Source organism: Pseudophryne corroboree, chromosome 1, assembly GCF_028390025.1.
Source record: "Pseudophryne corroboree isolate aPseCor3 chromosome 1, aPseCor3.hap2, whole genome shotgun sequence".
NCBI lineage: Eukaryota > Metazoa > Chordata > Amphibia > Anura > Myobatrachidae > Pseudophryne > Pseudophryne corroboree.
Window position 1 is genome coordinate 554,552,932 of NC_086444.1, and position 27,543 is coordinate 554,580,474.

The 27,543-nt window shown below is 47.7% G+C and overlaps 1 protein-coding gene across 1 annotated transcript; it reads left to right on the forward strand.

The window, feature by feature from the left end:
- Positions 1–27,543, forward strand: LOC134917743 (uncharacterized). The gene is made up of 4 exons (XM_063920314.1): positions 1–110; positions 14,333–14,448; positions 24,675–24,792; positions 24,882–27,543. The coding sequence occupies exons 2-4, from the start codon at positions 14,345–14,347 to the stop codon at positions 25,317–25,319; spliced, it is 660 nt and encodes a 219-aa protein (XP_063776384.1). The 5' UTR covers positions 1–110; positions 14,333–14,344; the 3' UTR covers positions 25,320–27,543.

Genomic DNA, 27,543 nt, shown 5'->3' on the forward strand with positions numbered 1-27,543 from the left:
TCTCCCATGTGACCAGTCTGGCTGGCCGGGTGAGGCAGTAAATCTGTGCAGTGCACGGCAGCTGTGTATTTCATGTGCAAGTGCAAAGTGGGATTAGTTATGCTGGACAGGTGAGGCACCCACTGTCCTGGAGTTTGAGGGGAAGGGAGAGGAGTATGCAATGTGTTTATATGCTGTATGTGTGTATCCTATGTATGTGTATATAATGTGTATGTATTCTATGTGTCTGTATATGCTGTGTGTATGTATCCTATGTGTCTGTATATGCTGTGTGTATGTATCCTATGTGTCTGTATATGCTGTGTGTATGTATCCTATGTGTCTGTATATGCTGTGTGTATGTATATCCTATGTGTCTGTATATGCTGTGCACAGTATATGTATCCTATGTCTGTATATGCTGTATGTAGGTATCCTATGTGTCTGTATATGCTGTGTGTATGTATCCTATGTGTCTGTATATGCTGTGCACAGTATATGTATCCTATGTCTGTATATGCTGTATGTAGGTATCCTATGTGTGTGTGTATGTCACTATGTTTGTATGTATATATGCTGTGTGTATATGTTGTGTGTATGTATACTATATGTGTATATGCTGTGTGTATGGATACTATATGTGTATAGTGTGTGTATATATGCTGTGTGTGTGCATGCTGTGTGTATTTATGCTCTCTTGGTGTATGCATGCATGTATGTATGCTCTGTTTGTGTGTACATGTGTGCTGTGTGTGTATGTATGCATGCCCTGAGTGTGTGTCTGCAGTATGTATGTATGTTGGATCTGTGTATTTATATATATATATATATATATATATATATATATATATATATATATACTTTTGTAAGGATGCTATGCGTGTGTGTGTGTGTATGTATGTATGTATGTATGTATGTATGTATATATGCATGCTGTGTATATGTACAGAAGTGCGTATGTATTATTTATATATATATATAATATATATCTCTGGGATGGTTGGCACTCCTTTCAAATAGAGTAACTTGCCCCGGTGCCTTCCTTATGCAAAGTATATGAAACTGTGGTCTTCTAGAGAGGGGTTAACAACGGCCCACTCCCAATGTGTAAAAACCAGGCGGCACTCAAAAGACTGTGAAAAAGAGTAGAATGTACTTGCAAATCAAATTTCAATCATAAAGGGCATAGCTTGCCGACGTTTCAGCACCACGCAGGGCGCTTTTTTCAAGGCTGTATGCGGTGAAGTAAACAAAACCAAACCGTGCATAAAACATACCATTATGTGTTTGTGTGTGTGTGTATATATATATATATATATATATATATATATATATATATATATATATATATATATATATATACATATATATATATACATATATATATATATATATATATATATATATACATATATAATACATACATGCATGCATGTACGGAACCCCCCCCCCCTCCCCCCCCCCCAAGAAAATCATGCGTTTGCCCCTGCTGCCACACCACAGATCGGATCTCTCTTCCGATCCGATCTGTGGTGCTTTGCTCCCGTCCGCACTGCAGCAGCGGCCGTGCAGACAGGACAGCTGAGCGACGGCTCAGCTGTTCAATAACGTATGAGTGAAGTAGGCTGCCCCAATGGCTGAGCGGCAGGCTGCTTCATTCATACATGATTGGAGAGCTGAGCAGTCGCTCAGCTGTCTGTGCGGTTGGCAGGGACGGGAGCGCAGGTCGATCGTTGGATGGTATGTGACACCCCCCCGTCCTCCTCCTCCTCCTCTCTTGAATAGGGGCCCCACTGTCTTAAGTACCCCGGGCCCCCCATGGACTTAATCTGGCTCTGGGTTATTGGTAGATATAGGTATATGCATATATGCATAGGTCAGTTTGTAGGTAAGTGTATTCATATGTATTTAGAGGTGGATCTGTGTATATATAGAGTTATGTATGTGTGGGCATGTTTTTATAAGCATGGGTAATTCCTGCTTTATTTAAACTACTCTCTACTCCATAGTCATAATAGCACCTGACCCTCAGTTACTGCCACCCTGATGCTTGTTGCAGGGTCATGCCTGCTGATTCATCGATGCTTGTGTGTCATGTACTTGTCCTGCATTGTCTTCCACTGTGAGTCACTGATTTCCTGTTCTGCTGATTTGTTTACATACATTGTTATGAACCCTTGTTATGCCATATGAATTAAAGATTAGTAATTAGCAAATACATGGGTGCAACAAACATGAAGGGCCTTTGGCAACAGGGTCTTTCATGGACTAGTTTCACCATAGGCAGAGAATGGTACTCTCCAAAGATAATTTCTCTAACGTCCTAGTGGATGCTGGGACTCCGTCAGGACCATGGGGAATAGCGGGCTCCGCAGGAGACAGGGCACATCTAAAAAAGCTTTTAGGTCACATGGTGCGTACTGGCTCCTCCCCCTATGACCCTCCTCCAAGCCTCAGTTAGGTTTTTGTGCCCGTCCGAGAGGGTGCAATCTAGGTGGCTCTCCTAAAGAGCTGTTTAGAAAAGTTTTTTTTTAGGTTTCAATCTCAGTGATTCCTGCTGGCAACAGGATCACTGCATCGAGGGACTTAGGGGAGAGATTTCCAACTCACCTGCGTGCAGGATGGATTGGAGTCTTAGGCTACTGGACACTTAGCTCCAGAGGGAGTCGGAACACAGGTCAGCCTGGGGTTCGTCCCGGAGCCGCGCCGCCGATCCCCCTTACAGACGCTGAAGAGACGGCAGAACGGAGGTCCGGAAAGCAGGCGGCAGAAGACTCCTCAGTCTTCTTGAAGGTAGCGCACAGCACGGCAGCTGTGCGCCATTGTTGTCACACGGCTCACTGACTCAGTCACGGAGGGTGCAGGGCGCTGCTGGGGGCGCCCTGGGCAGCAATATAATTACCTTTAGTGGCAAAATAAATACATCACATATAGCCATTAAGGCTATATGTATGTATTTTAACCCAGGCCAGTTTCTTAAAAACCGGGGAAAAGCCCGCTGAAAAAGGGGCGGAGCTTATTCTCCTCAGCACTCAGCGCCATTTTCCTGCTCAGCTCCGCTGGTGAGGAAGGCTCCCAGGTCTCTCCCCTGCACTGCACTACAGAAACAGGGTAACAAAGAGAAGGGGGGCATAAATTGGCGATATTTATATATTAAGAGCGCATATATAGTAAACAACACCTTCTAGGGTTGTTTATATACATTTATAGCGCTTTTGGTGTGTGCTGGCAAACTCTCCCTCTGTCTCCCCAAAGGGCTAGGGGGTCCTGTCTTCGATTAGAGCATTCCCTGTGTGGCTGCTGTGTGTCGGTACGTGTGTGTCGACATGTATGAGGACGATGTTGGTGTGGAGGCAGAGCAATTGCCGATGATGGTAATGTCACCCCCTAGGGAGTCGACACCGGAATGGATGGCTTTAGTTATGGAATTACGTGATAATGTCAGCACATTACAAAAGTCAGTTGACGAAATAAGACGCCCGGCAAACCAGTTAGTACCGGTTCAGGCGTCTCAGACACCGTCAGGGGCTGTAAAACGTCCTTTACCTCAGTCAGTCGACACGGGTACCGACACAGATGAATCTAGTGTCGACGGTGAAGAAACAAACGTATTTTCCAATAGGGCCACACGTTATATGATCACGGCAATGAAGGAGGCTTTGCAGATCTCTGATACTGCTGGTACCTCAAAAAGGGGTATTATGTGGGGGGTGAAAAAACTACCTGTATTTTTTCCAGAATCAGAGGAATTGAATGACGTGTGTGATGAAGCGTGGGTTAACCCCGATAGAAAACTGCTAATTTCCAAGAAGTTATTGGCATTATACCCTTTCCCACCAGAGGTTAGGGCGCGCTGGGAAACACCCCCTAGGGTGGATAAGGCGCTCACACGTTTATCAAAGCAAGTGGCGTTGCCGTCTCCTGATACGGCCGCCCTCAAGGATCCAGCAGATAGGAGGCTGGAAACTACACTGAAGAGTATATACACACATACTGGTGTTATACTGCGACCGGCAATAGCCTCAGCCTGGATGTGCAGTGCTGGGGTAGTGTGGTTGGATTCTCTGACTGAAAATATTGATACCCTGGATAGGGACAGTATTTTATTGACTCTAGAGCAATTAAAGGATGCTTTCCTTTATATGCGAGATGCTCAGAGAGATGTTTGTACTCTAGCATCAAGAGTAAGCGCGATGTCCATATCTGCCAGAAGAAGTTTATGGACGCGACAGTGGTCAGGTGATGCGGATTCCAAGAGGCATATGGAAGTATTGCCATATAAAGGAGAGGAATTGTTTGGGGTCGGTCTTTCGGACCTGGTGGCCACGGCAACTGCCGGCAAATCCACTTTTTTACCTCAGACCCCCTCCCAACAGAAAAAGACACCGTCTTTTCAGCCGCAGTCCTTTCGCTCCTATAAAAAGCGACCAAAAGGACAGTCTTATCTGCCGCGAGGCAGAGGAAAGGGTAAGAAAGGGCAGCAAGCAGCCCCTGCCCAGGAACAGAAGCCCGCCCCGGCTTCTACAAAGCCATCAGCATGACGCTGGGGCTTTACAAGCGGACTCAGGAACGGTGGGGGGTCGACTCAAGATTTTCAGCAATCAATGGGTTCACTCACAAGTGGACCCGTGGGTCCTGCAGATAGTATCTCAGGGTTACATGCTGGAGTTCGAAAGGTCTCCCCCTCGCCGGTTCCTAAAGTCTGCTTTACCAACGTCTCCCTCAGAAAGGACGTCGGTTTTGGAAGCCATTCACAAGCTGTATTCTCAGCAGGTGATAGTCAAGGTACCCCTCCTACAACAGGGAAAGGGGTATTATTCCACACTATTTGTGGTACCGAAACCGGACGGTTCGGTAAGGCCTATTCTAAATCTGAAATCCTTGAACCTGTACATAAAGAAATTCAAGTTCAAGATGGAGTCACTCAGAGCAGTGATAGCGAATCTGGAAGAAGGAGACTTCATGGTGTCCTTGGACATAAAAGATGCTTATCTACATGTCCCGATTTACCCCTCACACCAAGGGTATCTCAGGTTCGTGATACAAGACTGTCATTATCAGTTTCAAACGCTGCCGTTTGGGTTGTCCACGGCCCCTCGGGTCTTTACCAAGGTAATGACCGAAATGATGGTTCTTCTACGAAGAAAAGGCGTATTAATTATCCCTTACTTGGACGATCTCCTGATAAGGGCAAAGTCCAGAGAACAGCTGGAAGTCGGTGTAGCGCTAACACAAGTAGTGCTTCAGCAACACGGGTGGATTCTAAATCTTCCAAAATCTCAATTGACCCCGACAACACATCTGCTGTTCCTGGGCATGATTCTGGACACGGTTCAGAAAAAGGTATTTCTCCCGGAAGAGAAAGCAAGGGAGTTATCCGAACTTGTCAAGAACCTCCTAAAACCAGGAACTGTGTCAGTACATCAATGCACAAGAGTCCTGGGAAAGATGGTGGCTTCGTACGAAGCGATTCCATTCGGCAGATTCCATGCACGAACATTTCAGTGGGATCTGCTGGACAAATGGTCCGGATCGCATCTGCACATGCATCAGCGGATAACACTGTCACCGAGAACAAGGTTGTCTCTCCTTTGGTGGTTGCAGACTGCCCATCTGTTAGTGGGCTGCAGATTCGGCATACAGGACTGGGTCCTGGTGACTACGGATGCCAGCCTACGAGGTTGGGGAGCAGTCACAAAGGGAAGAAACTTCCAGGGCGTGTGGTCAAACCTGGAGACGTCTCTTCACATAAATATACTGGAGCTAAGAGCGATCTACAATGCTCTAAGCCTGGCAAAATCGCTGCTTCAGGGTCAGCCGGTGTTGATCCAGTCCGACAACATCACGGCAGTCGCCCACGTAAACCGACAAGGCGGCACGAGAAGCAGGAGTGCAATGGCAGAAGCTGCAAGGATTCTGCGCTGGGCGGAGAATCATGTCGTAGCACTGTCAGCAGTGTTCATGCCGGGAGTGGACAACTGGGAAGCAGATTTCCTCAGCAGACACGACCTTCACCCGGGAGAGTGGGGACTTCATCCAGAAGTTTTCCACATGATTGTGAACCGTTGGGAAAAACCAAAGGTGGACATGATGGCGTCTCGCCTCAACAAAAAATTGGACAGGTATTGCGCCAGGTCAAGAGACCCTCAGGCAATAGCTGTGGACGCTCTGGTAACACCGTGGGTGTACCAGTCAGTGTATGTGTTCCCTCCTCTGCCTCTCATACCAAAGGTACTGAGAATTATACGGAAAAGAGGAGTAAGAACAATACTGGTAGCTCCGGACTGGCCAAGAAGAACTTGGTATCCGGAACTTCAAGAGATGCTCACGGAGGATCCGTGGCCTCTACCTCTAAGAAGGGATCTGCTTCAGCAGGGACCTTGTATGTTCCAAGACTTACCGCGGCTGCGTTTGACGGCATGGCGGTTGAACGCCGGATTCTAAAAGAGAAGGGCATTCCTGAGGAAGTTATTCCTACTTTAATTAAAGCCAGGAAAGAAGTGACCGCACAACATTATCACCGCATTTGGAGAAAATATGTTGCGTGGTGTGAGGCCAAGAAGGCTCCAACGGAAGAATTTCAATTGGGTCGATTCTTACATTTCCTGCAAGCAGGATTGTCTATGGGCCTCAAATTGGGGTCCATTAAAGTTCAAATTTCGGCCTTATCAATTTTCTTCCAGAAGGAATTGGCGTCAGTGCCTGAAGTACAAACTTTTGTCAAAGGTGTACTACATATACAACCCCCAATAGTGCCTCCAGTGGCACCGTGGGATTTGAACGTGGTTCTAAATTTTCTCAAATCTCATTGGTTTGAGCCTTTAAAATCGGTAGATTTAAAATACCTTACATGGAAGGTAACCATGCTGTTGGCCCTGGCTTCAGCCAGGAGAGTTTCGGAGTTGGCAGCTTTGTCATACAAAAGCCCATATCTGATATTCCATTCGGACAGGGCAGAATTGAGGACACGTCCTCAATTTCTCCCTAAGGTGGTTTCGGCATTTCACTTGAACCAGCCTATTGTGGTGCCTGCGGCTACTAGCGACTTGGAGGACTCCAAGTTACTGGACGTTGTCAGAGCATTAAAAATATATATTTCAAGGACAGCTGGAGTCAGAAAATCTGACTCGTTGTTTACATTGTATGCACCCAACAAGTTGGGTGCTCCTGCGTCTAAACAGACGATTGCACGTTGGATATGTAGTACAATCCAACTTGCACATTCTGTGGCAGGCCTGCCACAGCCTAAATCTGTAAAGGCCCATTCCACAAGGAAAGTGGGCTCATCCTGGGCGGCTGCCCGAGGAGTCTCGGCATTACAACTTTGCCGAGCAGCTACGTGGTCAGGGGAGAACACGTTTGTAAAATTTTACAAATTTGATACTCTTGCTAAAGAGGACCTGGAGTTCTCTCATTCGGTGCTGCAGAGTCATCCGCACTCTCCCGCCCGTTTGGGAGCTTTGGTATAATCCCCATGGTCCTGACGGAGTCCCAGCATCCACTAGGACGTTAGAGAAAATAAGAATTTACTTACCGATAATTCTATTTCTCATAGTCCGTAGTGGATGCTGGGCGCCCATCGCAAGTGCGGATTGTCTGCAATGCTTGTACATAGTTATTGTTACAAAAATCGGGTTATTACTGTTGTTGTGAGCCATCTGTTCAGAGGCTACTTCGTTTGTGTTATCATACTGTTAACTGGGTTCAGATCACAAGTTGTACGGTGTGATTGGTGTGGCTGGTATGAGTCTTACCCGGGATTCAAGATCCTTCCTTATTGTGTACGCTCGTCCGGGCACAGTACCTAACTGAGGCTTGGAGGAGGGTCATAGGGGGAGGAGCCAGTACGCACCATGTGACCTAAAAGCTTTTTTAGATGTGCCCTGTCTCCTGCGGAGCCCGCTATTCCCCATGGTCCTGACGGAGTCCCTGCATCCACTACGGACTATGAGAAATAGAATTATCGGTAAGTAAATTCTTATTTTCTCTTATGTCCTAGAGGATGCTGGGGTCGCCATTAGTACCATGAGGTATAGACGGGTCCACTAGGAGCCATTGATACTTTAAGAGTTTGAGAGTGTGGGCTGGCTCCTCCCTCTATGCCCCTCCTACCAGACTCAGTTTAGAAAATGTGCCTGGAGGAGCCGGTAACAGCTAGGCGAGCTCCATAGGAGTTCTTTTAGTTTTGTTATTTTATTTAGAGTTTAGGCACAGGGAGGCTGCTGGCAACAGCCTCCCTGCTTCGAGGGACTAAGGGGGGGAGTAGTGTCCGCCCTGTGTGGTTTGATCCACTATCTATCTGACAGGACACTGAGCTCCTGAGGGGATCGAACGTCCGCCGCCACAGGGGATCGCTCACCCCAGCAGCATGCCGCCACCCCCTTACAGAGGCAGAAGACCTGTGGCAAGTTAGTCACCGCCCCCCCTGGCAAGTGGGGAGCCGGTGTGAAGATGGCGGCAACAGGGTATGGAGCGCAGTACTAACTGCGCTCTGGGGCTCAGCGGTACATGGTGCCTACACCCTACACTGACCAACAAGCCTGTCGGGGTCCCAGGATCACTGCAAGCACTTTTCCTCAGGCCAGTATAATCTTCATAAGAGCGGGAAGCAGCGCCATGAAAGTGGGTGGAGCTTGTCCTCAGAGCGGACCCAGCAGCGTTCAGCAACATTTTCCTCCAGCTGTATTGTACGGTACCAGGGGGTTTGTAGAAGGGACAGAGACTGTATATCTGTACTGTGCAACCTATTAAGGTACACAGTAAGTGCTGGGTAGGGGTTCCCTATCTTGAAGCGCTGTTTGTCTGTTGGCTCCAATCTCTGTGTTTCTCTTGCCATTCTTAGGGGGGAAACTCTGTCTGCCCTTCCCTGTGTGTGTGTGTGGGGTGTTTGTGGTCTCCATAAAGCTATGTCCAGGGACTCTGTGTCATATACTGCAGAGGATATTTCCTCTCAGGATGATCCCATTACATGTAATCAGTATTGCACTGTGTTAGCACAGGTCCCTGCAAGGGAGCCTGAGTGGTTAGCCTCTATTAAAAGTGTGATTTCTCAGATTTCTACTAGGGTTGCACAAAATGAGACTGCAACTCTGGTTTTACAGAACTCTATGGCAGTTTGGTCCGGCTCTGTTACCTCAGACCCCCCTAACGTACGCTCTCAAAAACGTGCTCTTGTCCAGATTATGCAAGATGACATGAATACCGATTCTGATACGGCAGACGGTGATGTGGATGTGCTGCGGGGGGCGGCATCTCTTGCAAAAGGGGTGCAGTTGATGATAGAGGCCAGATAGAGATGTGTTGAATATTGCTGATACAACACCTGAGCAGGTTGAGGAGGTTTTTTTCACTGACAATAAGAAAGCCTCGCTAACCTTCCCTGCGTCTAAGGAATTAAATGCTGTTTTTGAGAAATCCTGGGAAAACCCGGATAAAAAATTTCAGATCCCTAGAAAGGTTCTGGTTGCTTTCCCTTTTCCTGAGGAGGATAGGAAAAAATAGGAAAACCCACCCATAGTTGACACATCTGTATCCAGACTCTCAAAAAAGGTGGTTTTACCTGTTCCAGGATCTACCGTGTTAAAAGAACCGGCTGATCGCAAAATTGACACTACGCTCAAATCCATATACACGGCTTCAGGGGCGATATTACGTCCTACTATCGCCTGTGCATGGATATCCAAAGCTATAGTAAAGTGGTCAGGCACGTTACTTGAAGATTTGGATACAATGGATAAAAGTGACGTTGAATTGTTTTAACTTAACATTCAGGATTCTACAGGATTTATGGTGGAATCCTTGAAAGACCTGGGTTCGATGGCTGCAGGGATATCTTCCATGTCTGTCTCAGCTCGAAGAGGACTTTGGCTGCACAAGTGGTCTGCCGACACGGAATCCAGGAGAGGTGTGGAGACCCTACCCTACACAGGTCAGACTCTCTTTGAGGAAGCATTAGATACGTGGATTTCCACGGCAACCGCGGGTAAGTCCCCTTTTCTTCCCTCAGCTGCGCCTGCTACGAAGAAGCATTTTCTTCAGCTGCATCACAGTCCTTTCGGACTGCTAAAACAAGAAAGGCCAAGCCGTCTAATACCTTCTTTAGGGAAAGTTGGCCAAAATCCAAGAAACCTGCTGCTGCGGGTTCCCAGTAACAGAAGCCTCATTCAGGTACGTCAAAGTCCTCAGCATGACGGTGGACTACGTGGCCTGGAGGTAGGGCCCGTGGGAGCGAAACTCAGGCATTTCAGCCATGTCTGGGTGTCGTCCGGCCTGGATCCCTGGGTGCAGGATATTGTGTCCCGGGGTACAGGCTGGAGTTTCAAGATCTTCCACCTCAACAATTCTTCAAATCGAGTTTACCAGCTTTGCTGGCAGACAGGGCTATCCTACAGGAAGCCATCCAAAAGTTGGTGGAGTCACAGGTCATTGTACCTGTTCCACCTCATTTGCAAAACAAGGGTTACTATTCGAACCTTTTCGTGGTATCGAAACCAGATGGTTCGGTCAGGCTCATTTTGAACTTGAAATCGCTAAACCCCTTTCTGAGGGAGTTCAAGTTCCAAATGGAGTCTCTGAGAGCGGTTATCTCAGGTCTGGAGGAAGGGGAATTCCTGGTATCCCTGGATATCAAGGATGTGTACCTCCACATTCCGATTTGGCTGCCGCATCTAGCTTATCTCCGATTCGCTCTGTTAGACTGTGACTATCAGTTCCAGGCACTGCCATTCGGCCTCTCCATGGCACCGAGGGTGTTCACCAAGGTGATGGAAGAGATGATGGTTCTCCGCAGGCAGGGAGTGAACATAATTCCATACCTGGATGATCTGCTGATAAAGGCAATGTCCAGGGAGAAGTTGCTGCAGTCCACTGCTCTCACGACTCGACTGCTCAGGGATCATGGTTGGATCCTGAACCTTCCAAAGTCACATTTGGAACCGACAAGGAGATTGTCCTTCCTGGGGATGATCCTAGACACAGAAGTGCAGAGGGTATTTCTACCGGTGGAGAAAGTGTTGGCGATACAATCAATGGTCCGGGATGTCTTGAAGCCTACCCGGTGGCAAGGATTTCACTCCTATGGTGGCTGCGAATGCCTCACCTTCTGGAGGGCCGCAGGTTCGGAGTTCAGAACTGGATCCTTCTAACCACGAATGTAAGTCTCAGAGGTTGGGGAGCGGTCACCCACGGGGAAACCTTTCAAGGACGATGGTCAACTCTGGAAGCCGTTCTTCCAATAAACATTCTGGAACTAAGAGCCATGTACAACGGTCTTCTCCAGGCGGCACATCTACTACAAGATCAGGCCATTCAAGTACAGTCGGACAGTGTAACGACGATGGCCTACATCAGGCATGTCCAAACTGCGGCCCTCCAGCTGTTGTGAAACTACATATCCCAGCATGCCCTGACACAGTTTTCCTGTCAGAGAATGCTAAATCTGTGTCAGAGCATGCTGGGATGTGTAGTTTCTCAACAGCTGGAGGGCCGCAGTTTGGACATGCCTGGCCTACATAAACCGACAGGGAGGAACAAAGAGCAGATCTGCAATGTCAGAGGTGACAAGAATCCTCCTCTGGGCAGAAAGGCATGCATTGGTGCTGTCAGCAATCTTCCTTCCAGAGGGGACAACTGGGAGGCGGACTTCCTCAGCAGACACAATCTCCATCCAGGAGAATGAGGCCTCCATCCGGAGGTGTTCATGGACGTGACCAGTCATTGGGGCGTGCCTCAAATAGACATGATGGCCTCACGTCTCAATAAGAAACTTCAGAGGTACTGTTCCAGGTCGAGAGACCCACAAGCTTTGGCGGTGGATGCCCTGGTGACTCTGTGGGTGTTCAAGTCAGTGTATGTGTTCCCTTCACTTCCACTCATTCCAAGAATTCTAAAACTCATGAAGAAAACAAGGGTTCAGGTAATTCTCATTGCTCCGGACTGGCCAAGGCGAGCTAAGTACGCGGATCTTCTGGACTTACTGCTGGAAGATCCGAGTCCTCTTCCTCTTTGCAAGGACCTTCTGCAACAGGTGCCGTTTGCTTATCAAGACTTACTACGGTTACGTTTTACGGCATAGAGGTTGAACACCAGATTTTAGCTCGGAAGGGCATTCCGAACAAGCTCATTCCTACCCTCATACAGGCTAGGAAAGAAGTAACGTCTAAACATTACCATCGCATTTGGAAAAAGTATGTATCTTGGTGTGAATCCAAGAAGTTTCCTGCGGTGGAGTTTCAGCTGGGACGGTTGCTTCTCTTCCTGCAAGCAGGTGTGGATATGGGCCTGAGGTTGGGATCCGTAAAGGTACAGATTTCGGCCTTATCCATTTTCTTCCAGAAACAATTGGCTGTCCTCCCTGAGGTTCAGACTTTTATGAAAGGGGTTCTGCACATCCAGCCTCCCTTTGTACCGCCTATGGCGCCCTGGGATCTCAACGTGGTGTTGCAGTTCCTCCAATTGGATTGGTTTGAGCCTCTCCAGGAGGTTGAGGTCAAGTTTCTCACGTGGAAGGCTGTCACTTTGTTGGCCTTAGCTTCTGCTAGACGTGTATCGGAGTTGGGTGCGTTGTCTTGCAAAAGTCCCTACTTGATCTTCCATGAAGATAGAGCTGAGCTCCGGACCCGTCAGCAGTTCCTTCCAAAGGTTATGTTGGCTTTTCATATCAACCAACCTATTGTGGTGCCAGTTGCTACTGACTCCTCAATTACTTCAAAGTCCTTGGAAGTTGTAAGGGCTCTGAAACTCTATGTGAAGAGGACTGCTCGTCACAGAATATCGGACTCTCTGTTTGTCCTGTATGATCCCAAGAAAATTGTGTGTCCTGCTTCTAAGCAGACGATCTCTCACTGGATCAGGTTCACTATCCAGCATGCGTATTCTGCGGCAGGATTGTCGTATCCAAGATCTGTTAAGGCCCACTCTACTCGTAAGGTGGGTTCTTCCTGGGCGGCTGCCCGAGGTGTCTCGGCTTTACAACTTTGTACTACTTGGTCTGGGTCGAACACGTTTTCTAAGTTCTACAAGTTCGATACTTTGGCCTCTGAGGACCTAAAGTTTGGTCAATCAGTTCTGCAGGAGCCTCCGCGCTCTCCCTCCCATTCTGGGAGCTTTGGTACATCATTTTTTACAAAAGATTTTTGAGAGTGTGCGCAATAAAACCTTTGAGTGCAGCTACACTATGTGCATGAGAGGAAATCCACAACCACTCAAAAGATAGACAAAGTACAATAGAAAAGCACAAAGTATTACAGCGCAATCTAAGGAAGCATGCGTCCTTCCTACATTAAAACACAAGCTTTGGTACATCCCCATGGTACTAATGTGGACCCCAGCATCCTCTAGGACGTAAGAGAAAATAGGATTTTAATTACCTACCGGTAAATCCTTTTCTCGTAGTCCGTAGAGGATGCTGGGCGCCCGCCCAGCGCTTTGTGTTCCTGCATTGGTTATCTGGTTCAGTATGACTTTGCTCTTAGGCGGTGATTCCGAGTTGTTCGCTCGCTAGCTGCTTTTAGCAGCATTGCACACGCTAAGCCGCCGCCCTCTGGGAGTGTATTTTAGCTTACAGAAGTGCGAACGAAAGATTAGCAGAATTGCGAATAGAAATTTCATAGCAGTTTCTGAGTAGCTCCAGACTTACTCAGCCATTGCGACCAGCTCAATCCTTTTCATTCCTGGTTTGTCGTCACAAACACACCCAGCGTTTGCTCAACCACTCCCCCGTTTCTCCAGCCACTCCTGCGTTTTGCAACTCGAACGCCTGCGTTTTTCCGCACACTCCCATAAAACGGCCAGTTTCCGCCCAGAAACACCCACTTCCTGTCATTCACACTACGATCAGCACAGCGATGAAAAAGCTTCGTTATGCCGTGAGTAAAATACCTAACTTTTGTGTAAAATAACTAAGCGCATGCGCTCTGCGAACCTTGCACATGCGCAGTTAGCGACTAATCGCAGTATAGCGAAAATCGACAACGAGCGAACAACTCGGAATTACCCCCTTAGTTAAGTACTGCCTTGTTACTTGGTTAAGTAAAGTGTTTTCAGCTGTTGCTGAGTTCAAGCTAGTTAGCTTGGTTTGCCTTGTATATGTGAGCTGGTGTGAACCTCGCCACTATCTGTGTATAATCCTTCTCTCAAAGTTGTCCGTCTCTTCGGGCACAGTTTCTAGACTGAGCCTGGTAGGAGGGGCATAGAGGGAGGAGCCAGCCCACACTCTCAAACTCTTAAAGTGCCAGTGGCTCCTGGTGGACCCATCTATACCCCATGGTACTAATGTGGACCCCAGCATCCTCTACGGACTACGAGAAAAGGATTTACAGGTAAGTAATTAAAATCCTATTTTTTTCTGCCTCAGGTGTGGTCCAAGATGATGTTCAGATGCAAATTAGTAATTAACCAAGTCCACAACAGGTTCCTGATGGCTGCACCGTCTGGTTCATGTGGTGCACAGGCTGATCCCATTTTCCCAGTGTGAGTATGGTTATATGCAAATTAGGGTTTATTATATACTGTTCATGTGTATATCCTATCTTGGAATGGAAATAGATAATGTGCCAGGATGCTGCACATGAACATAAATAAAGTACACAAACTCCACACCATGCTAAACGCATATACAATCCTTATTATCCGGTGCAACATCATGTGCAGAGTCTTATTCCTGGACATGGCGTTTTGCCACCACCTAGAAACAACAACCATGGGAGGGAAGGCGCCCCATCACCAGGTACACCTATTAAAGGAGATACTGGAGTATTTCAAATGTGGCAGGCATTGGCGCAGGAGTTTAATGGGGTACAGATAAGGCAAAACAGTCATTTAGCTAGCATAGCCCAAAACTGCAGCTGCGCACACCATCTTTAGAAGAAGATGTACCTTGGCAAGGGGGCAACAGGTTTAACCTAGATTTGGTTGGTGTTAGAATTTTTCCAATATTCATGGCAGCAGAAATATGGTCAAATGGGTGGAAACCGCATTGTATTCCGGTCCAATAAACAAGGGATAGTGCATGCAATTAACAAGCAGCACGCATCGTCCCCTCAAGCAGCGACTCATCAGGCAGTCAGTCCTGGTTTGCATGTGAAACACCATTGCATTTTAAGTGCGATATGTCCCTGGAATAGATAATCACATAGCTGACACCTTATCTAGGTTCCAGCGGGATACATTTCACCAATTGGTGTAAACAGTGCAGTAATTGATAAAGAATGTCCACCTCACATTTAGCAGATCAACAAGCCAATATCGAAGTACTCCTGATAAACTCTTTAGTCACAGCGAAATATTGCAAGTATGCCTGGAAAGCGTACCTCCTCTTTCATGAGACTAAAAGGTAAGAAACAAGCGGTTTCTTGTCTCACTGGCGCTGAGGGGTTGGGGTAGATGCTAATCTGCAAAGATGATATAGAAAGACCTATACACCCACAAATGATAACAAATTTGAGAGTGCAATTAGCAGGGTCACTAGCAGCACTTTTGAGGTGCCCTCTTTTACGTGGCCTTTTACTACACATTAATGGTACCTTTTGGTTGCAAAAAAAATTGGTTGCTGCATCTAAAACATCGACAAACACCCTTTTGCAGTATAATTATGCGTTGATCTAGGAGTTGAGGGAATTTTGTAGAATGCACAGGTCCAAAACAGATTAAGCGAACAGAGGGCAGTGGATTACACTAGCACAGCATGGAAATGAGAAGATATGCCCACACTGACTAGCATCACGTTATGCGGTCAACACACAGGTACGAGGGAATACATGGTTACCACACAGAATTGGTTCATTGACAAAGTTTCAGTTTCTCTTCGTGTTCTGGAAATGCATTTCCCATTTTGGGGCTGGATGTTAAGAGCTTTGGTTCGCATTCCTCCAGGATTGGAGCAGGAACTAAAGCTGCTAATACTGGGGCTGCCACAGCAACATAAAGGACGGAGGAGGGCACCTGGGAAACTAAATTGCAAACTAAGCACAATCAAAGTACATGCTAACAATGTGATTGGAGGATGATCTATCCTCCGGGCCTGTGACATGATTTGGCAAACTTACAGAAATGGCCTGCCTCATGACAGTAGGAAGACACCTATATTGGTGTATGGCACCTGTGCCAGGTGTGGGCGGCAGTGCTGCTGGTAATGTCACGGCCTCGTTGTTGGATGGTAGATCGTGAAGGCTGATCCTTCCAAGCTCACCATCGTGGAGGCATCGGTACCAAAATCGGACCTCGCCCCGCTAGCAAGGGAGGAGTAGCTGAGGTCTGACTTCATGATCAGTAGGATTGGAGAACCCAGTCCATTGAATCAGGTGGGCACATCGGTGCCCGCTTGTGGATGGGGTGCATGGGAGCACCCACTCCAATTACCAAATTTTAATATGTTTGGAATTGCTGTTCCTCGTCTGCCAGCTACAAGTTAAATTAGACCTGGGAAATAGGCATATGCGAGTCACACTCATCACGATTTTGGGTGAGGAGGGGATATACCTCTGCGGGGGGAGGGGGGTTTCTTCATGTCGCATAAATCACTAAAACCCCTATCAATTGACTAATTTGGTGTGAGGTTTTTTAATCCCCTTCATGGGCTACGAACCTCAAGTGAGAACGTATTAATCGCAGGGTAGATAGGAACGCCAGTATTGTTTTAACAGGTCATAATTATGTTACTGACATCTTCCTCACATTTCAGATTCGTGGTGCCCGGAGACACGTGGATCATGGGTCATTCATCTTCTTGTCACAACTGAGGGCTGGAGACCATGACTGGAAGCCTCAGTTGTAGGGGCTGACGGGTATTTGAACTTAGGAGGAGCTATGTGACTCCTGGACATGCGTAATGACAGTAGCAATGAATGCCCGAGGGCGTGACCACGACAACTGGAAATGCCTTAAGTGCTTTTATTAAATAAAAAGTCAAATAACGTGCAAAAGAATAATAGAAAGTCACACGTGATAATTAGGTGCACAATTGGTAAAGACCAGTAACCTGGAATATGGAGGAAAGTTCTGTAAACAATAAATGAAGCTGGGGTTCGCTGGAAGATGAGTAAAGAAGCTGGGGTTCGTTGGAAGATGAGGAAAGAAGCTGGAGTGCGCTGGAACTGAGGAATGCAGGATGATTACTGAAAAGCAAAAGTTCAAACACAGGAATCCAAAGTAGACTGCAGAGGGTTAACACTGGAGAGTGGGTTACACTGCAGAGTATAATCACCAGGGAAGTCAGGCTGAACTGCAGAATGGAATTGCAGGAGAAAGTCTGTAGTGAAGCTTGTAGGCTGGAATCACAGATGACAATGAAAGCACTGACGATTTCCTGGCCCAGGCACAGGATACTTATACCTGCAGCAAGGCAGGCATTGGCTGGGCAATTATGCAGATTCCAGAGGCAGCGGATTGGTGGAAACAGGCATGTGACTGAAACCAAGATGGCTGCGCCCATGTTAGCACTTGGAGGGAAAGTTAGTTTGGAAAACCATGTGGAGATTCAGCAGCAATGGCGGCGAAGGCCACGGAGGGCAGGAGACGCCACACTGGCAACTTGTATACTGGAACCGCATGGATGACAGCGGAGGCCACGGCAGACATGAGACGTTACACTGGTAAGTCCGTATACTGGAAACACAGGAACGGCCGCGGAGGGCGTACAACCAGAAGGGAGATAGTGTCTCAGTACCCGGATCGTGACAGTACCCCCCCTTTTAGGAGTGGCCCCAGGACACTTCTTGAGTTTACCTGGCCATCTGGAATGGAACTTCTGGATGAAGACTTGTGCCAACTTGGAAGTGGGGAATCCATGACAGAATCCATCGAGGGATGAGCCCACGGACGATGAGGATCAGACAAGGAAACCAGTTGCCTAGTGGGTAACTGGCGGGATACTTTGTGCTGGGCACATTTCGGGCAGGAGGCCACAAATTCAGCAATGTCCTTCTTTAGGGTCGGCCACCAATTTGACCTGGAAACGAATTTTAAGGTCTTGCGTATGCCCGCGTGTCCGGTAAAGCGAGAGGAATGTGCCCGATGCAAGAGCTTCCTCCTGAAAGCCGGCTTCACAAAATTTTTCCCTGGCGGGGGCATAGAGTCCTTCCTCACTGCGGGGAACGCCACTGGATCAACAATACAATGCTTGTCAGTAGACTCAGACTCATTTTCTTGCTCCCGGGAGCGGGAAAGGGCATCAGCCTTGTGATTCGGTGACCCTGGACAAAACTGTAGCTTGGAGTCTTGGCACGGAGGAGACGGGACATCAGAAGACTTGTAGGAGGATATGCGAACTGGAAGCTCTTTTTGGAGACAGGTCTCTGAGCAGGAAGGACCCCATGCCAGGATACGGGTCGACTTCCAATCAACTTGAGGATTATGCAGACGTAGCCATGGGAGGCCTAGGACCACAGGATGGGTGGCCTTGGGGATTACCTGGAAAGAAATCAACTCTGTATGCTGGTCCCCTACCTTCAGACGGATAGGTAGGGTCTTGGAGGTAATCACCGCATCAGGAATCCTACTGCCGTCCACGGCAGTTAGAGATATAGGAGATGACAGTCTCACAGTGGGTAGAGACCACTGCTTAACGAACCTCTCTGTAATAAAGTTTCCGGCTGCTCCAGAATCCAATAAGGCAGTGAGATTCTTTGTACGCTGACCCTCCTGCAGAGAAACGGAGAGGTTGCAGTTACTTGGAAACGGAGAGAAATTCGTCACTCCTAGCTGGTCTTCTCCTTGGTGGGCTAGGACCTGGGATTGTCCCGGACGGTTGGGACAGGACTTGATAACGTGAGAAGATTCGGCACAATACAAACAGAGACGCTCAGCAAGACGTCTACTACGCTCTGCCTGAGATAAACGAGAGCGACCTATCTGCATAGGTTCCTCCCTAGACGGAGATGGCTGACGAGGAATGGAAACAGTAGGAATCTTGGAAAATGTGGATCTTCCTCGTTCAACAGCCCTTTCACGGAACCGTAAATCGACCTTAGTGCAGAGGGAAATGAGCTCGTTTAATGTTAAAGGCAAGTCTCTAGCAGCGAACTCCTCTTTGATACGCTCGGATAGCCCTCCCCAGAAGGCTGCATAAAGAGCGTCATCATTCCAGGAGACTTCAGATGCCAAGGTCTGGAATTGCACCAAATACTGACCAACAGTTCGCGTCCCCTGACGCAGTCGAAGGATCTCTGAAGAAGCTGATGTCACTCGACCTGGCTCATCGAAAATTCGTCTGAACGTTGCCACGAAGTTAGCATAGGATGACAACAGAGCATCAGACCTTTCCCATATAGGTGAGGCCCAGTCTAGAGCAGCACCACTGAGTAGAGAAATTAGGTATGCCACCTTAATGCGGTCAGTAGGGAAACTGCTGGGTTGCAATTCAAATTGGATCTCGCACTGGTTTAGGAAACCCCTGCAGGCTTTAGGGGATCCATCATATTTAGTAGGAGTCGGCAAATGAAGGTAGGGAGCAGGAACGGGTATGGTGGGTGGGGATACCACCAGAGGCGCTGGAGTCGGCACACTGGACGCCCCTGATCCACGGAGGGCCACTTGAATTTCATCCAGCCGGGAGGAGAGATCCTGGAGACAGCGAAGAACATGGCCTTGAGCAGCCTCCTGACGTTCAAGGCGGGTTGCCAATTCTTGAATCAGCCTAAGCGCTTGAGCCTGGTCTCCGGCTGGATCCATTAGGTCAGTGCTTACTATCACAACTGAGGGCTGGAGACCGTGACTGGGAGCCTCAGTTGTAGGGGCTGACGGGTATTTGAACTTAGGAGGAGCTATGTGACTCCTGGACATGCGTAATGACAGTAGCAATGAATGCCCGAGGGCGTGACCACGACAACTGGAAATGCTTTAAGTGCTTTTATTAAATAAAAAGTCAAATAACGTGCAAAAGAATAATAGAAAGTCACACGTGATAATTAGGTGCACAATTGGTAAAGACCAGTAACCTGGAATATGGAGGAAAGTTCTGTAAACAATAAATGAAGCTGGGGTTCACTGGAAGATGAGTAAAGAAGCTGGGGTTCGTTGGAAGATGAGGAAAGAAGCTGGAGTGCGCTGGAACTGAGGAATGAAGGATGATTACTGAAAAGCAAAAGTTCAAACACAGGAATCCAAAGTAGACTGTAGAGGGTTAACACTGGAGAGTCGGGTTACACTGCAAAGTGTAATCACCAGGGAAGTCAGGCTGAACTGCAGAATGGAATTGCAGGAGAAAGTCTGTAGTGAAGCTTGTAGGCTGGAATCACAGATGACAATGAAAGCACTGACGATTTCCTGGCCCAGGCACAGGATACTTATACCTGCAGCAAGGCAGGCATTGGCTGGACAATTATGCAGATTCCTGAGGCAGCGGATTGGTGGAACCTGAGGCATGTGACTGAAACAAAGATGGCTGCGCCCATGTTAGCACTTGGAGGGAAAGTTAGTTTGGAAACCATGTGGAGATTCAGCAGCAATGGCGGCGAAGGCCACGGAGGGCAGGAGACGCCACACTGGCAACTTGTATACTGGAACCGCATGGATGACTGCGGAGGCCGAGGCAGACATGAGACGTTACACTGGTAAGTCCGTATACTGGAAACACAGGAACGGCCGCGGAGGGCGTACAATCAGAAGGGAAATAGTGTCTCAGTACCCGGATCGTGACACTTCTGGGCTGAGAAATTTGTTGGAGACCATAAATTGAGCAGTGACAGGGACAAGCAGGATCAAATTGTATAGTAGATAGAGATGAGGGGAATATAGTGGGCATATACAGTATAGTATAACAATTAAAGTCAGCACTCATCGCATTGAAAAGCAAGTACGGGAAACCAAATAAGATAGTAATTCCCCTGGGGGATGATGATTTAGGCACAAGAACATTCAGGAACAAACAGATTTGGAACAATTAAAAGCCCTGTGGTTAGAAATAGTTTGTCCCAAGGAAACACAGGCATGGAAGGTCAGGTGCAGCAACTTAAGGCAGAATTGCATGCGCGACCTAAATGGTGAAGTAATATGTCATCCACAACCGAAACCTAGAATGGAATCCCCATACAGAGCAGATGGAATGCTTGTGTCTCAACCTGGCATGCCTTGCTTTGTTGAGGATTTGCTACAGGGGTTAGGGTGGTAGGAGGCTAATTGGTGGCGGGCTAGGTCCTAGCTGTGGCGTGAAATGCAATTGCAAACTAAACATTACAAAATGACATTGTGGGGCTGTGACATGATTTAGCACACTTCACAGAATGGCCTGCCTCATGCCGGGCAGAAGACACCTATGTTGGTTGGTGTATGACAACTGTGCCAGGTGTGGGCAGTAGTGCTGCTAGTAATATTACGGCCCTATTGTCCAATGTTAGACCGTGAGGGCTGATCCTCCCAAGCTGACCATCGCGGGACCATTGGTACCAAACTTGGAACATCACCCACTAGCAAAGGGAGGAGTGAATGAGGTCTGATTTCACGATCAGTAGGATTGGAGAACCCAGTCCGCTCATCGGTGCTCACCTGTGGAGGGGGTGGGTTGGAGTACCCACCCCAATTGCCAAATTTGAATAGTATATTTGCAATTGCTTTTTCTGGGCCACCAACTTTGTGGCAGTGATTAATAAAATTTGGACCTTCTTCCGCCAGCCATGGTGTGTTGTGTCTTATTTAATCTGGGTCTGAGTTCATCTGCAAGAATATAAAATGTTTAAACAGGGACTTCCGGTAGGCGGGGCATCAAGTATGGCCGCTTTTTAGATGCTCTCCTGGAGAAGACACCTGGAATCAGCCTCCATCCAGCGTTACACTGCAGTTTTGAAAGAATAAAGTGCAGCATCGGATTGACTAAAGGCTGCACAATACATTGGTGTCCGTATCTGGGAGAGAAAATGTATATCTACCGGAGTCTGGCCACTGATCATAGTGGCATGTATGAACGCCATACTTTGGCGTGAAAATTGGCGTGAGGATGGGGGTGCCTACACTAGCGGTGCTCATCGGCATCAAGCCTGCCAGCCGTAGTGTCTTGTTCTCCTACCTCCCCCCCCCACCTATTGCCTGGGAGGCGGCAGCTCTATCCCCGATTTGTGAGGAGGAGGGCTCGTGACCCGGGGTATACTGACCTATAGTGAACCGCACTGAACTGGCTGGATGGGACTCCAACTCGGGCGAACCTGCAGGCTGTGCTACTCTTACCTGCGAAACCTGGATGTGGGGTGAGGATACTGCCTTGTTATATGACCTGCTTTCAGCTGCCCCTTTCTCACCCAGCTCTTCCCAGTGAAAGGGATCCCCCCATTTAACAACAGAGGGACAGCTGCGACTCACAGGCTGTCCGGGACGCTGCAACCTGCATTAGGGAATCGGAGACCAGCGGTGTGATACTTAGACGGCGTGGCTGCTTCGTATGTGAGACCGGGAGTGTATAGTGTCGGCTGAGACACCCCCCCCCCCCCTTCATCACTCTGAATTGGTGCAGTTTGGCTGTCTAGTGGAGAAGGGGACCCGTTGGTGACAGACACTTTGGTGTTGAGGCTTGCTGCCTCAATCGGGACTGGAGACGGACCATGACTACGCTGCTGGGTGAAGCGGCTGCTGTGTGTGCTTATCCTGCACTGCTACTCTATAAGAGCCACGCTGTGACTATCTGGCCTGCTGGATCCATCGTGACCCCGTTGGCTGTGTGAATAGGAGGGCTTTCTGCCGCTGTCGCAGCCCTTGAAACCACGCTGACAGACGCTGCCTCGGGGAGCCTTTTTGCTACAGTCGGCGGACCGGATGCCGGCTGCTGGTCCTGAGGACTGAAGTGGGTCTGAAACGGCCTTCTGCGACTACCACGGGAGACACTCCCTCAGACCTATCCTGGTCCATACACTGGGTGCTTAAGGCTTTCCGTGCTGAAAGGCTAATACAGGACGGAACATCACTATCCTAAAAGTTCCTGGATGCCATCGTCCCCTGAGGTACTAACGCTGTTTGTCTTCCTTTTCACCCTCTATTAACATTTGTTACTCTCCCCCCTAGTATTACCCGCTACTTGCTTCTGTTCCCCCTCGTGTGGATACCTCTCCCCTTTCTTGAAAAGAATTCCCTCCCTTCCTGATCACTCTTACCCTCTCTTTCAGCCCTTCTGTCTCCTCTTATAACAACTCTATTGGGTCCACTAGTGCGACTAAATTCCTTCTATAGGGCAGTGTATCAGTCTGGACACCTTTCTGAATTAAATGCCTGCTTAGATACTTACAACCCTGACCCTGGTTACTCGAATAGAATTACAACGGGAGAATATTACTCCCTTTTTATCCACACTGTCTAATGTGTAGCCTTGGTTAGCCACACGTTTGTAAAGGTGTAGGTTGTCTGTTTTCTGTGTTACTACTCCTGCCATAACACTGACTTTTGATAATGGGGTTAACCTTCATGTATAAAACAGGACTGTATTGATGCACTGGATTTCTGTTTAGAACAGGTTTATGGTGCCATCTAGTGGCGAAGTATATTGCTGGAACTACTCTCTCTGCACCGTACCCATTGTATACTAATACCCCTTTTCCACCTATGAGCACAGGTCGCAGCCGGGAGCCTGACATGGGTGCTACCCGGCTGCGGCCAGTGCTCAGCCCCCTTTCCCATCAGCAGTCACCAACCCGGCATATTGCCGGGTTGGTGACGCTGCTAGTGACGCGGCAGGGGTGGCGCTGGGAGATCATATGATCTCTCAGCGTCGCCCTCCATACAGTGTAAACGGGAGCCGCGTCGCATCGACACGGCTCCCGTTTACACTACAACCCGACCCGGATCATTCCCGTGTCCTACCCAGGTAGATATCCAGGTAGGCTTCATGGGTCACTTGATCCGGGTTTTTGCGGGGGGACCCTTTTCCATTGCAAAAAACACGGGTAAATGCGTGCCCCCGTGCATTTACCCGTGTTTTTTTAAGCTAGTGGAAAAGCGGTACAAGTGTCTGTGACTCATATCCCTTTTCCACCTAAGTACCGTGTCCGATCCGGGATGTTTAACACGGCTACAACCCGTGTCGGCCACCCCCTGTTTCCACTACACTTCGACACGGGTTATTCCCGTGTCTGATCTGTTTCCACCTAACCCGGGTATGCTCTGTAAAAGTCTATTGCTGTCATTACAAATGGACTTTTTACTGTCTCATCAAGATGATGTCATCAAAAGGACCAAAAGGGAGGGGTGGGGCCTGCTCACAGCATTGCAGCAATGGACGCCGGTGCAGTAGCTGTGTCTAGCATGGAGTCGCAGACTGTTTGCAGTTTACTGCTGCTTATTTCTGCTACAGACAGTTTGATGCAGCTTTTCAACTTGTGCTACCTACTGCAGAGCTGGAGAAGGAGAGCTCAATTCTTTGCAGAGTGTGCTACCTATCGACGCAAATATTTGAAAAGGAGAGCATTCATGCAGACCATTCTAGCATATCAGGAGGAGCAGTGGATGGAAAACTTCAGGATGTCTCGCGCTACATTTGAGTATGGAAACAGTGCTTACTAGTTTAAGAAGCGTGGCTACCCACAGTGTGCTGGTGCCATAGATGGGACCCACATCCCCATCATCGCCCCCCGTGACAACCCAGCAGACTATTACAATCGTAAGGGTTGGCATTCCATTGTTCTGCAAGCTGTAGTGGACCACAAATACTAGTAAGCACTGTTTCACTAATGTGTTTGAAATAGGCTTGGCCTGTTTTATGATAATGCATAAACCTTTATTTTTAGTTTCACAGATGTCTTCATAGGGTGGCCCGGACGGTCACATGATGCAAGGGTTATCGCCAACTCCGATCTTTACAGTATTGCTGAGGACAAGCTTGGTGGATGGCTTTTCCCTCGAGAGGTAAGATTATTTACTACTTAAACTAATGTTCGCCCATAAACCAATAGTCAAGTTTTACCCCTGTAATAATATTAATGTTTTATTAACAGAAATCGGTGATCGTACATGGTGTGGACATCCCGGTCCACCTCATTGGTGATGCAGCATACCCATTACAGCACTGGCTAATGAAGGGCTACACCCAGCATGTTCACTTATCCCCCGAACAGACATCATATACCCATGCCCTAAGTTCGGCCCGTATGGCAGTGGAGAATGCGTTTGGGCGTTTAAAAGGACGCTGGCGCTGCCTCATGAAGAGGAATGATGTGGACTTGAAAATAATGCCAGATATAGTAGCGGCCTGCTGCATTCTCCATAACATATGTGAGATTCAAAAGGAAAACTTTCTCCCCGAGTGGAATATACATGATCATGGGGCGGGGGTCGCTGTACATGATGCACCAGGCTTGGTGGGGGGGCATGACGCTGCCAGCGAGTGCATAAGGACCACCATTGCAGCTAATCTTCAAACAATGTTGCAGTAGAGAAGACAGACAAGTTTTTGTGTGCAAACAAATTTTGTTTATTTTGTTTTTCAGTTATAAAAATTTGGTTCAAAAGTTATAAGTTATTATATGTTTTCTTTTAAACAGTTGGCACACATTTTCTGAGGTAACAATATAAAATATTTAAGTGCAAACATGACACTGTAAAATTCCACATAACGCAAGGGGTCTTCAACATGTGTCCCTCCAGCTGTTGTGGAACAACATGTACCAGCATGTGTTGCTATGTGTTTCCACAACAGCTAGAGGGCCACATGGTGAAGACACCTGCCCTGAGGTAACTTTATAAAAGAGTAAAGTGCAAACAGGGCACTCTGAAAAAAAAAACATAATGTTTGGTTTGGCAGGTATCGGGGTACCCCCAATATTTGGATCACACTGCCGCACATTTTCTAAAGTAACAATATAAAATATTTAAGTGCAAATATGTCACTGTAAAATTCCACATAACGCAAGGGGTCTTCAACATGTGTCCCTCCAGCTGTTGTGGAACAACATGTACCGGCATGTGTTGCTATGTGTTTCCACAACAGCTAGAGGGCCACATGGTGAAGACACCTGCCCTGAGGTAACAGTATAAAAGAGTAAAGTGCAAACAGGGCACTCTGTAAAAAAAAACCCTAATGTTTGGTTTGGCAGGTATCGGGGTACCCCCAATATTTGGATCACACTGCCGCACATTTTCTGAGGTAACAATATAAAAGGTAGCCCCAATATCTGGATCCCACTGCCCATTTTTCTGAGGTAACAATATAAAAGTTTAAAGTGCCAACAGGGCACTCTGTAAAATCAAAATAATGTTTGGATTTGTAGGTATCAGGGTTGAGGATACAGTGCAAACAGAACCTTAAAACACAAACATTGTTTTATCACCCACTACTCTAAGGCAGTTGTCTATATACCCGATATTCTGAGGATTGCGGGATTTGTGTTGGGGGATTTGAGGGAGGCTCATAGTTGTATGGACCATGCGGGTGCTGTGGGTAGGCTGTGTCTTGCTGTTGTGCTTGTGTGGTATTCCCTATGGTACGTGCAAAAGTGCGTTCAAAAAATGTCATCTGCCTATCATGCATGGTCATTAACTGCTTCATAAAAGTTTGATGCATTTCTTTTTCTGACGCAAGAGATCTCTCAAGTCGTGCATATTCCTGGGCATTGAGCTCACTATCCGCCTCACGCAGGTGATCCACGATAATGGACTTCATTGCTCTGACTGTTTGTTTTGTTTTGTTCAGTTTCTTTTTCCGCTGTGGAACGTCGTAGACTGTGAAGGGGATGAAACAGAATGTAAGCAACAATATAAAAATAGCAGTGGTAGCATATACGTGTTTGTGGCCTTCTCCCACCTGCACACTAGCTATACTCTGCAACATTACCATGCCTTTACATAGATTTTGTATAGGGACTGCTGCAACTGTATTTGTAATGGTAATACTTACTATTTGAGCGCAAAGTCGTGGTCTTGGGGGGTTGCGACGTCTCCGCCTGAGACTGTGGTACATCCTCAATAGTGGCACTGATGGAATGATCATTGACGGTCGAGTCTTCGAAACTGCTGTCCGATATAAGCAGCGGGGATGATGGGCTGCATTGTGAGCTGGGAAGGCTGTGCTGTTTTTCGTCACAGTCCTCGTCGACTGACATCTGGCGACTGGCAGAGCTGGATGACGATAGTGCTATGGGATTTGTTATCGCAGTTTTGCCGAAGACACTATAGCATAGGTCATAATATGCCCATTCCATACGCCCAGCACCACTTTTCTCGCGGTTATGGTCGTGTACTTTGGTGAATTGTCTGCGTAGTGCCTTCAATTTGTTAACGACTTGTTGCTGGGTTTTTTGGATGGCCCTTTCTGCCAGCATAAGGGATATGTTCTTGTAGACGATAGCATCCTTAACTGTTCCAGTCACCTGCCTTCTAATTTCTTCCTCTCCCCGAATATTAAGCAGCTCTTTGATCTCTGTGTCTGACCAGGTATGGCTAGCCATGTTGCTGTGCTGGAGCTTCTGCTGCTGTATATTGTCTGTTTGTTTGGAAGCTGCTGCAATAAAAATATCTGTATGTACCCAGCGTGACTTCAGAGTGTTTTGTTTGGAAGCTGCCTCAATGCCTGCATGTGCCCAACGTAGTGTTGTAGCTGCTGCAATAGATGTGCATCTGCGTTTGTTTGCTGCTGCGGTGCCTGCATGTGCCCAGCATGTC

What these genes read in the sequence shown, in the direction of transcription:
- LOC134917743 (XM_063920314.1), top strand. Translation starts at nt 14,345, where the DNA reads ATGATGTTCAGATGCAAATTAGTAATTAACCAAGTCCACAACAGGTTC. An exon ending in GCTGATCCCATTTTCCCAGT is followed by an intron (nt 14,449 to 24,674) that starts GTGAGTATGGTT and finishes CTTTATTTTTAG; the next exon opens with TTTCACAGATGTCTTCATAG. An exon ending in GATGGCTTTTCCCTCGAGAG is followed by an intron (nt 24,793 to 24,881) that starts GTAAGATTATTT and finishes TTTTATTAACAG; the next exon opens with AAATCGGTGATCGTACATGG.